Source organism: Corvus moneduloides, chromosome 3 (assembly GCF_009650955.1).
Source record: "Corvus moneduloides isolate bCorMon1 chromosome 3, bCorMon1.pri, whole genome shotgun sequence".
NCBI lineage: Eukaryota > Metazoa > Chordata > Aves > Passeriformes > Corvidae > Corvus > Corvus moneduloides.
Window position 1 is genome coordinate 44,935,448 of NC_045478.1, and position 12,587 is coordinate 44,948,034.

Genomic DNA, 12,587 nt, shown 5'->3' on the forward strand with positions numbered 1-12,587 from the left:
TTTTATTTATGGTTTATTTAAATAATTCTTTAATCATTTAGTGATGTTTAGTGAAATATAGGTGATGCATATTTACTGTTTATTCTTATAATAAAGTATTTGTATAACAAAGGATGACAGCAAAATATCCAAAGTTTTACATTTACGGCTTTTAATTTTTCTTCAATGTGTTTAATTGTAGCCAGATTTCAGGACAAGTGACTATTTCTCCTCTTATTCAAGCCTGAAAAAAGACAGCTTTTTACTCCTGGAAGTTCACTGCAGTTAATTTTATGGATGAAGAAGAAATCTGAAACTGTAATGGGAAACAAATTAATCTTCTACTGATAATTCTGATTTTTAAAAGACAAACTGTCTGTAGCTCAACGCAAAAATCTAAAAATGTCTCTATAGAAATGTTCTTTATAGGAGTTTATACTTGCAAAGTTGTCCTGGTAACATCTGGAAAAGATTACATGATTCTTTTTTTGCTGGGTTTACTACTGATATGATGTCCTGTAATTTCAAACTGACCCAATTTTGAAAATCCTATTGTTAACTTGTTCTGTATTTGCAATTTATACAACCAGAATACTGTAATTGTGCTAAGACTAGTAATATATTGAAAAATTTGTAGTTGAAATTATCACTTTTGCAAAATAATTAAATAAATCTTTCTATATGTATGTGCCCATGTCTAAACCTAAACTAAAACAGTGTATTTTATTGCTATGGCAAATTTTGAATTTTAAACCTTGAGAGAAACAGTTGGATTTTTCTAGGTCTTTTTTTTTTGCCTTTTTTTTTTCTTTTTTGCTTTTGAGGAGATTGTGACCTATGAAATTTTTTAAATTTATGTTTATAAATTTAATTTAATAAAATCAGTAGTAAATCCAAAAGCTATATTTATATTGGTATTTTTCCAGATGATGCTAGTGAGCTTTTATAACTTGAATCATTACTCAGAAAATTTACTATTTGTTTTCACTTCTTTTGAGGCAACCTTTTGGTACTCAAGTTTCCTGTTATAAATATACTGTTAATTTTTTTTTTCTAACACACACTAAGACAGTGTGAGGTTTCAAGGTCCTAAACACTGTTTGAACATGGGTACATTCATTTAATTGTTAAAGGACCCTTTAGGTCCTCTTCTTTACAATACTGCAGGGTAATTCATTCTGTTAACATACTATTGCAATGTTTTGTTTCTGAAATGAATTTGTAAGGAAAAATATACCGGTTACTTAAGAAACCCATGTAAATATCAATAATTTTTATCCATTCCTAAAATGGATATGGATCTCATATGAAAATCAGTAAAATTTGGTTTAACTTTTCTGGATTTTTAGCAAGCACTCAATTAGAAAAATAGGATGATTTTGATAATAATTTTGTTACATGAGTTCAGTATTTTATAGGGTGTAAATAAATACCTTATGTGATAATAACAGAATGTTGGAAATTGTGAGAGGAAGCAAACAGAAATTTTCTAATTAAGGATTTGTTTCCTTAAGTCCTTCAGTTTTGGTGGGGGAGAATGTGTTTATGTTTGTTTGGTTTGGGTTTTTTTTGGTTTTGTGGTTTTTTATTTATTTTTTCTTTTGTTTTTGCTTTTTTCCATTTGTTTGTTTATACGTGTTGGATAGAGATAGCAGTGACTTGAGGAATGTGACCTTTCAACAGCATTTGTTCCAGAAATGTTTCATCATCAAGTATTTAGGTATCTAAAAAGTCAGGAATAAATGTGAAGCAGTTGAGTTGAGTTGAATCAGGCCTCTCTCCTCTCTCTCCTCCTTGCCTCCAATCACTTACCTTCCATCTCCTGACTGCTACTCCCCAATACCCTGATATCAGCAGACCATTGAAATTTCAGTGCAATTTTATTTATGGAATGAACTTAAGAGGAAGATGATGCTCGTGTCCCTACACTTGGCCTACCCCAGCATCCCCTCACCCACTCTTCTTGCAGCACCCAAAGACCTTCAGAAAACGTCTTTCAATCTCTCCAAGTGTAGCAGATCCCCTTTGCCTAGGACAGGGAGTAACAGCAGCCTGGAGAGAGATGAGAAATCCTATAATTTGTCTCCAGTCTCTACAAATCCTCTGCTGAGTAAACCATGCAAATAATCCTGCTTTGGATAACCCATGGGGAGAGAGGAGGCACTTATTTTTGGTAACATTTGTGGTTTCATCCCTTTGAAATCAGAGTATCATTCTGTCATAGTGTTTGTCAATATTTGGAAACAGGGAAGATCAAAGGTCATATTAAGAGCCAAGGAAACAAAACGAATCAGATCAATTCAGCTGCTGAGTGCATAGAGTATCCTGAGATAAAAGTGGGCATGAGTGTTTGCTTTTTAATGTGTACAAAATATTCAGTTTTACTTCCAGCAGGGAGGCAATACAGATTGAAACTGTATAATATAGATATGGGTTTTAGAATTTTTTATGTCACCCTGCTCTTGGAGCTTACACATAAACAGTGATATTGGCTGGTGTGAACCTTTTTGGAGGAGTGAAATCTTGAAAGGAATCAAGCTCAGAAAAGCAGCCGACAAAATGGTGTTATTTGCTAAAATAAAAAATGTTGCATCATGTAAACAAAGTGGTTCAGAACATCTATGCCCCTGATGTGTTTAAAAGTCCAAAGGAACCATATGGTACTCCTGAGATTTTCTGGTGAAGAAAACAGATGATTTTATGCCACCACAACACTTTCCAGACAGATAGAAATTCCTCTTTTATTGACATCTTTCAAAAGCAAAGATAAGCCTGGATGTTATCACAGTTAGACTGCCAGTCACTGACGCTTACTAAAGCTAGCTTGCCTGACAAATAAGTATCCTAAATTACTATTTTCTAGAAAATCCAGAAATTATGAATGTGAGAACAGCTGTATATGGTTTAAATTCTGTCATTTCTAGCTATTCCAAACTCATTGAGCCTTCAGCAGGTTGGAACTAGATATGCTTGTGTAAAAATAACAGAGGTAAATTTTACTAATTTTGAACTGTTAAGTACTTCAAATAATGTGAAATGAGACACATACCTTAACTATTTGTTAAGAGATGAGGTCATGCACTTCCTATAGTGAAAAATTCTAGATTAAATCTTATACTGAAACAGTAACACCAACAAAATATTTCTGGAGTTATACAATCAAATCATAACATAAACATCAATTACATTAATGTCTCTTAAATATTTATTTATAGTTTATTATAAGACCAATAAAAACAATAACTACATTAATACTTGTTTATATTTCACATACATTTACAGGGAAGAAAAAAGCTATTGAAATTTCCATGTTAAATGATTCACTGCTCAGCTGCACAATTGAGTTGAGAAAGATCAGTGTGGATAATTTATCTCACAAGGCACTATGACTGAGCACTTGGCGGGACTGGGCCCAAAGCAGAGATCAGTAGCTAGGAATATACATGTGTTACATATAAAACTGTTCTACTTACAACTGTAGATTCCATTTAACAAGAAATTCTGAATGCTGAGCTGTGACCCATATATGAGACTAACTATGTCTTTGGAGATGGCTCAAATTTATCTGGATGACTCTTGCCTGAAATGAATTGCCTACAATAATTTAGAATACTTTCTGCAAAATGCTAAAACCATGCTTTTGTAATGTAAGGATAGCAGGAACAGGAGTTTCTGGTCTTAACTGGCTCAAAAATTCATGCAGCTTTAATGAGCTGCAGAGTCTTTAGGTTATGGTACAATTTGATCTTAGACTTATTAGAAATTAAATGTGGTTCTGCTCTGATTGGTAGTAATTCTGAATTTTCTACCTCACACACATGTTTTGATAATGCGATAACCTGGAGTGTATTTTGGACTAGATAACTCTTCTAGTCTTGCATAGTACATAGTCTCATTGTTTCCTTCAGAGCAAGTGCTGGGAATGACAGAGCACTGTCCTTGTCTATGGTAGAATACTGACATTCCAGTTGGCGCAGTGCAAAGGGGTAGGATAGGAGGAGATGGTAGGTCAGATGTTGTCCTGACTGCATTCCTGCAGAGCAACCACAAGATGGTGCCTTCTAATTTCTGAGAGGGAATTTAATTGTCACTTTTTAATAAAATTTATGTCACAATGCTTACCTATAATTGCAGCCTTTCTAAAAATGCTAAAGGCTCGTATTATTTCCCATTGTTTATGATACAAACATCTAATTATGTCATCTACTTGGAAACATGTTATTATCAGACCTTTTTTATCTAGCCAATCTTGACAATAAATGCTCAGTCATTTGCATTTTATAATTGCTTTTGCTGCTGAATGACCTGCTCCCTTATTTTAACAGGCACTCAGAGGGCAGTGAGTAAGCAAGGTTAGAAACAGAAGCCATTTAAAACAATTACTATGTCTTTTTTTTTTCTTTTTTTTCTTTAATTGATGTGCATCAACGCATTATGGCTCTATGTCCATTTCACGCATTTAGTTTTGTTTAGTTCATATTATTATCATATAGGCCAGGGAAAACATTGACCTTGAAGACCATTAATATTCAGCATAATATATTGATAATTCTCAGTTTGAGAATTTATTGACCTTTCCTTTGATTTTGTGTGTTGGGGTTTTTTTTAAGTTTTCTCTGAGATTATTTCCATTTTCTTATGACTTTTACACAGTAATTAGATACTACTGTAAGTGTCAGTTGTGTGATAGAAACTACACGCGCACTGCTGAAAACATTAGGATGAAATTCACAGTATTGATGAAGGCAGTGCCACAGACATATCAATCATTCCTTGTTGTCACCCTTGTAAATTGTTGTCCTTGTGCCTATCCCGGTCAGGGTTTCTTTGGAGAGGGTGGCATTGGCTGGAGAAGTTATCTGCAAACCTGGCTTTATTAATGCAGTGGTCCCACAACTTTCTCAAGAGGAAAGGAGGGGCCAAGAGCTGATAGGCTGAAACAGCTGTTGCGCTGTTCCATGTGCAGTTACACATCATCCTGAGTTTTCTTCTCTCAAATATGATTTAACTGTTCTCGATTTGTTTACATGGAGTCAGTAGAAATGTTAATAAGAGGTTCTTTTCCAAGGTCCTTCTGTGATCTATTTGTACTAGGATAAGTTTCATTAATTATGTCATACAGCGCTTCTTTTTAGAATTGATGTGAGCAAAGTGCAATATACAGCTTGTCCTATATGGGTAGGACTTACAAGAAGAAGTTGATAATTACTGGAATATTGTGATGCTTCTTTGTCAGCAGAATGTGTAGAAAGTAAATATTTTAATCATTGTTGTAATTGTTATCTTACCAACAGTGCAAAACCAAATTTCAACAGTTTCACATGAAAAAATGAAAATGTTTTAGGATCCTTCTTGTTTTACCATAATATTTCATGGTATGGTGGTTTGGGTTACTTTTCCAAATTTTATTAAATTAGTGTTCACTAAAGTATTTTTCTTTACTTTCTCAAAAAAATGCAGTTATGTCAGTTTTTCTGGATTTCAAAAATATTCCGAAGAGTTTAATATCAAAAGCCTTTGAATCTGGGACAGTAATTTATAGTAGTTTTGGAACAATACCAAAGTAAATCTCAGCCTAGTGATTTCTTTCCAGAGGGAGACAAGTTCAAAAGATTTTAAAGTTGAAAAGCCTGTTCCTCAGGCTACAAGAAACAAAAGAATATGGGCATTCTTGGTAAATTGAAGTAAAAGTTTTGGGATTTATATCCCAAGTAGCTTTTATACAATCTACAGTCAGTGATGTAGTCTGTATTCTTGTGTCACATTTTTTAATGGAGTAACCTCAGAAATTTTAATTTTGGCTGGGAAAAGCAGCAGCTGGGACAGGTAATGAAAGAAAACATATTTCCAACATTAGCACACTGCATTCTGCAGATATGCCATTGTAAAATTGGGAACTTCTATCATCCTGTAGTCCCCTGAACACTGTAAGAGTGTGTACAAACTTGTATGGGTAATTTGCGCGTAAGCATAGAGATTACCTGAATTTCAGGTATTAATTTTAATTAAATGCCCCCTTGGAAACCATGTAAGTATATATTAGAGGATATTTTCTAAAGGGAGGAACTGTTGCAAAACCCAACAAATCAAAACAAAACTCCCCAAAACCAAAATCAAATCGACAGCCTACACCTCCAAACACCTTTAACAGAAGAAAAAAAAAAAAGGGAAAAAAGCAAGTTACCAACTGTGGCATTTTAGAGTAATTTTCAAACAATAAAACACTAAAACCAAGACTCTATTTTGATTTTTGATTGCCGTTCAACTAGTATCTATATGGTAATAGACCTTTTTTCTGAGGTATTTTTAATATCTTAATTTGTGTCTTTCAAAAAACAACAGAAAATTTAGAAGTGTATGTAAAGTTGACCATTACACGAGTACATAAGTATACAAGTACAGGAGGCTCACTATAGTTCTATAGTCATTCAGTCAAAGATCAGAGCTTAAATCATAGGTCTGAGTTATGGAATATTTTAAGTTTTACAAGAATTTGAAGTTGTATAAAAAAAATTTGGAAACCCCTGCATTTTGCTTACTTTATAGCAAATACAGTTCACTTTCACTCATCAGTAGAAAGAACCATGCACATTATATAATTATTTTCTCCTCTGATAAAAATATTTTCTTCATTCTAATGAAAAAAATCAGATCATAGAACATTTGTGTCTTTCTAATAATTTTTCATTGTCTTCCTCTAAATATTACTTTAGCATATAATATTTTAATATAGAACATTATACTTTCAGTTTTGAATTGATCAGCTATACTGTAGTTAAGTGTAGTAGCAAATACCATTTAGTTCAGCTGATTTATTTACTTTGACTTTTGTATAGGTCAGCAAAGTAACAACAAGCACTTCTAACTACCTTTTAGATTGAGAAAATGTCAGATCAAACCATATAATTGTAGAGAAATGGCTGCTAAACCTTTTGACATTATGCACTGCAATATGACTATAATAGTGTTTCCAAAACAGTAGAAAACCTTGGCATTAAGTTAATACTAATAGTCTCTCTCTGTTCAATATGATTTGAGGCCATGGCAAATTTTTTTAGTTCATACTATCACACTGAGCTATAAAAATAGTATAAATTTTTGCAATGAATAATGTACAGAGCACTTAAGCTGAGCAAAATTTGAAAAAAGGTGTTTAGAATTCAGGTAAGAAAGATTATATTTATTTTCTAAAATGTCTCTGTAAAATTAACTATTTATTTACAAATTATGCTATACAAAGCATTTTAATCCAGATAGATTGGTACTACAAAGCATCAATTACATATCATCATCATTTCCTTTCACCATGCCTGGTGATCAACAAACCTGACATTCCTTGGACAATAAGAATGAATTTCAATGTAGGATCAAAGATCATTCAACAAGTGAATGAACTTTCACATCCCATGGCTGAGAATACAAGATCTTAGGGGATTGACTCAGTGCAACCAGGATCACCTCTGCTGAAAGGCAGAGAATTATCCTGCGCAGCTGTGATTGCAAAATACAGACCCATTAACATTGCAATGGATGTTGTTCTAAACCAGTTAGGCAGTGCCAGATATTCTGTTATTTATTTTCTCAGTGGCAGCTGCATGGCTGAGGTACTATTAATTGCTCTCAGTCCTTATTAAACACCTGTGAGTCATGTGTAGCCATTGTCCAGGGACATGAGACAGCAGTACTATGTTCTGGAAGAAGATCTGGACTGGTGTGACACGGTTTACGTCAGTGGAAATTATTGCCTCTGACTGAAACACTAATGACAAATAGCACTTATTGCCACTCTTTCCATTTGAAAACACAGACCCAAACCTGGAGAAATGTGAGACTGTCAGCCTCTTCCAGAAGAGGTTGAACTGACAAACGAGGACAGAAGATATCTTCTGAGTGCTTGCCTTTACCTGTCCAACACAGAACCTGTCTCCCAGGGATTAAACTGCCATCACCCCCCTATATCAGCCAGGCACTGGAAGCTCAAAATGACTGCACCATCCTGGTCTGACAGTAGAGTAGAACTGTGTATCATCTGCGTGTCAATGACACCACAGCCCAAATTATTTCATTATCTCCTCAGTGGCCTCATATACATGTTGAAAGGAGAGATGACAGGATGAAACCTTGTGGAATCCTGCATGAGAGAGAGCCCTCGGGGCTGATGAGCAATTGCCCTATGCCATCCTCTGGGATTTCTCTGAGAGGAAAGAGTGGAACCACACAAGTGCAATCCCTTCTGCCCCAGCCTAGGTCCACAGGTGAGTCAGAAAAATATCATGGTCAGTGTAATGGCCAGAAAGGCTGCTGGCAGAGCTAAACAAAACCACTTTGAAAAAGCTTTCTGCTATAATAGAAGTTCCCCACCAACCACAGGAAGAAGGGTAGTTGTCAGGATGGAAACAAGGAAAATAGCTTCAGAAGACTTTAAATGAACTCAGGTGTTGCTTTCCTGGAAGTCTCTGTCATCCACCAGAGTGCATTTTGTTCTGTTAGGAGAGTGGTTGAATTGTTTTTTGGTGGGTTTTGTTTGTTTGTTTGTTTGTTTTATGTGGGTTTTTCTGACACCAGTTGATACTTTATTTAAGGCAAGCTGGAATTTTATTGTCCCACTGGGAGACACAATAAACACTAGAAGTGGCCTGCAATGAGGTCCTGTATGTCATCCAAGTTCATCTCATAACTCTAAAACTCAGCAAGCACTTCAGCCTGTGGAAAATTGTTTCAGTGTTGTTTTGTTATAGGAAGGGTCAGTCCCATCAGACTTTTGTTGATCCTCCCCATCAAATAGCTACGAAAGTCCTTGAAACAGCCAGCATTCAGTCACAGGGTAAAGCACCTCATGCTACATCAAGACGTCTGCAACTACTCTACTGGTCGTGACTTTGTAGATACTATGGTGAAAGCAAAGCTTGATCTGTGGAATTAAAATTTTCACTTTGCTTGATATTATTGTCTTCATTTGAGTGGGCAGTGAAATTTGTGTTTCATACAAGTGACATCTATTTTGGTCTGAAAATAACTACCTAAAATGGTTGCTCATTCTATTTCTACCAAGAAACCAAATAATTGCTAAATCTAAAATTGAGAATATACTGGTGATATGTTCAGGTAATCGGTGTGGATTTAGTCTGAAGTGTACTTGTGCATTATGCTTGCTATGGATTGAAACTGTACTGCATCAGAAAAGTCAGTGGCAAAATATTTTTAATGTAACTATATTATGCATATATAGATATGTATAGCATGCACATATATGTGCAACCTTTGATCTACAGTCATGCTTAAGAATAGGTATATAACTAAACAACCTAAAAATCTGATCATTACAAGTACACTTCAACTTCGAAATGCTTGTACTTTAACTACCATGATATGTGATTTTACTTTTCTGAGGTTATTTTCTCTTCTTTAATTGTTCATCTCTTTGTGATCTTAAGCCAATGTTCTGATAGGATTTGTTTTTCTGTCTAGAGAGTTTAAGACTGACAGGTTTTCCATATACATATTTAAAAGCCCTGAAGGAGTGGCATAGGAATCAGAAACTGATTAGGAGGGAGAGTCAGGGTAGGACTGCGCATTCATTCTCAGCTAACTTCAAGACAAAAAGCAGTTTGATTGATATGTCCTCATAGATACTAGAAAAATGACCCATAACACAACAAGACAATGCAGGATTACTGCTGTTACTGCTTTAAGATAATTGAACAAATTTCCAAATAATGTCTGACAGATAAGACTAGAAGTAATGAACTTCTCAGTAAATCTTAAATATTTCTATTGAATGTTGAGAGTCAGCTTTATATTATCTGCATCAAAGAAGGGAAAAACATAAACCAGTGATTGGAGATTTTTTTATTTAAAACACAGTGACTCTTAACCACTTAAATCAGAATGTTTAGACGGGTGCAGACATGCTGTTCTGTCTTCCTGTTGCTCTTTTTAGACTGTTAAAAGAAAAATCTATGGTGATAGTCTCATAATTCTGTGTCTAACAAGTGCTATTATGATTTCTAAATACTTTTCTAAATTCCCATAAAGCAAAATAATGAAAGCAGCGTAAGTATTATCTTTCACATTAATACACTTGCAAAAATACATATTTTTTCTCATGCAGTAAAGCCATGCATAAGCTGTCTAAACAGCTTGTAAGAAGCGGTAGCATTTTGCAAAATTCTCGTCTTGATTCTTCATGACTTATGAGATGTCAGCTGTGGCAAAGAATGTCAGATGTGTCAGTTACTTCTTTATTTATCTTAAGGAGATTAACTTTTTCATAATTGTTTTGTGTTAGAAAGCTAAGAACTACAGTTCTGATTAAAATTATCTTTTGTACACTTTTTTTGTAATGTTTTATCATGATATGTTGCAAAAAAACCAGATGCACTTATGCGCACTTGGTTTAGAGAGCTGTATGCTGTCCTTAAATTCTAGCATTTGATTATACCTAAGATGACTTGGAAGCAGCATTTACTTTCTGGTAGCATTTAAGAAGACAACTTATGATTTTGTAAGGGTTAGTGAAAAATCGATAATAACTGATGTCCTTGTAACATGCCTGCAGTGTGGAAGGTAAGTTGGGAGCAACAGGTTATTTTCTTTGAATTAAGTGGAGAGTCTTGTAATATATACTAAAGTGCTCAATTCCATGACGGACAACAGTTTTGAAATGTAGTCTTTCAGTTCTGTAAACATTTTGCTGTTTTTCCCTAGCAATTGAATTCAGGATCAAGATATTGGATTATCTTTTCTAAAATCATATCTGAAAATGTCTTCTACCTGTCACCAAAAAAATATTCTACAGCTGCTTCTTGTTTTCATGTCTTATTATTCCAAAAATTGTATCCTACCAGTGAAAGAACACAAAGTTAACTGTATAGAAAATGGAGACTACAGAGATTGGAATTGAAATTAGACAAAAAAATTGATGATTTCAATTTTAAAAAGTAAACCATAATGTAATCCTTTCTGAAATTTATTGAATATGACTTTTGTAATATGTGTGAGAACTCTTCCTTTTATTTCTCAGAGAGAACCCAAAGAAGACAAAAGATCTGCGTCATGAACTCTAACATAGCCTTGAAATAATATTTTTTAAATACATGAGTATTTCAGTGTGTGAAATTTGAAACAAACAAACAAACAAAAGATGTGTAACAATACTCTTCATTGGAAACAATATTTTTATTACTGTATGTGAATAAAAGTTCCCATAAACAATTTATTAAAAATAATTTGAAAATATAGAATGGAAGAATATTCTATATAAAATGATTCTCTCAAAGTTGTGGCATCTGCCTTATTAAGACTGTCACTCATTTCAACATTACTCTTTTAATGAGTTTTTATAGCCAGGTAAAATTCTCAGATAAAATGTGTTGGCAAGTTATTTGAGGTCTCATTTTCAGGGTATTTCAGAATGTTGACATGTATTTCCTTACTTCTTGAATGTTGGTTGCAATCAATTTCCTACTGATATTACCTAAAAATGTACACCCTTTGCAGATTTTTGCAAAGGTTTTGGTGGATTGATGCCTCTTGAAAAGTATTCGTTCTAATTTGGCACTCTTCTTAGACATCTTGGCAAAAAAAAAGACAAGACACACAACCTTGAAAGTTTTAAGTGCTAATGCATCATTTTAAAATTTAGAGAGATTTTGTTCATCATAATATTTCAGTTAGGTCTTTAATTCCAAAGGTGAGAGCCATATAATGGCTACAAGTGGTGTAGTGCTGAGTTGCACCATTTACCTCTTAATGGATTCCCTATGAAATTCCTGAGTTATATGCTAGGTTCCTCACATAGCAGAAATTCCAAGATCTTCAAGCCTTAGCAATTTAGCCTGTAAGGCACTAGGGAATACTAAATTTAATCTTGTCCGTTTAAAATATTTCTGGGTTAATTTCAATTTTGTAATCATAATGACAGTTTTGATGTCAAGCAACAGCTCTTTATTAGAAAAAAGGGAAAGTCTAAGAGAATTGAATATTTTCTTTCAAAGTATAGCTGGATAAGGAGGTACAGTTTTCTGCTTTCTACAGAATGCTCAGCAAAGATACCTTATGCTTTAAGAGCTGACATATTAAATTCAGACCATTCAATTAGGAATTTTAGCCACCTCATTCACACAAAGAAAGCTGTCTTGGATGTCAACCTAGCGCACATTGCAGAGCTCACTTCAGCCAGAAACGCCAAACTTTCACCTCTCAAGGACAAGTACTTGACTCTGAACCAGAGAGGTATACCTCCTTCTCCTTCAGACTCACAACTTATTTTCTTAGTTGTAGGTGTTAAAACCCTTTCTGTTGTAAGTTGAATAGGCATTATTCCTTTATTTCAAACTCAGCAGGAGAAAGAAATGCTTCAAAGGAAGAGTATCACAGACAGAGCAAGACTGTCCTTTCCTTCGCTTCCCACCTTCCTATATCCTGATTCACGCAAAGGATTAGGGAAGGGTGCATTTGTTCAGGATCTGATGAATTCATGTTCAGTTCTAACTCATGAATAAGAAAAATCATGTTTGCAGTCTTCTGCACAAAACAGAATTTTATGTAATACTACTGAACTCCTCAGTGAAACAAGAACTACCACTGAAGCCCTTCCTCTGCTGCTG

The 12,587-nt window shown here is 34.4% G+C and overlaps 1 protein-coding gene across 5 annotated transcripts in view; it reads left to right on the top strand.

Annotated features, from left to right (window-relative positions):
- The window catches only part of GRIK2 (glutamate ionotropic receptor kainate type subunit 2), a 365,170-nt gene that overhangs the window by 346,587 nt on the left and 5,996 nt on the right, over window positions 1-12,587 (top strand). For 3 of the 5 annotated variants that reach the window (XM_032101330.1, XM_032101331.1, XM_032101334.1), the window contains one exon: window positions 8,057-8,234. The exons of 1 other annotated variant lie outside the window; for it this stretch is intronic. In XM_032101330.1, the coding sequence (XP_031957221.1) occupies window positions 8,057-8,234 (178 nt within the window). Of the gene's footprint in view, window positions 1-181; window positions 6,146-8,056; window positions 8,235-12,587 lie in introns of those variants that run through there. One more of the 5 variants, XM_032101333.1, reaches the window with a different exon arrangement.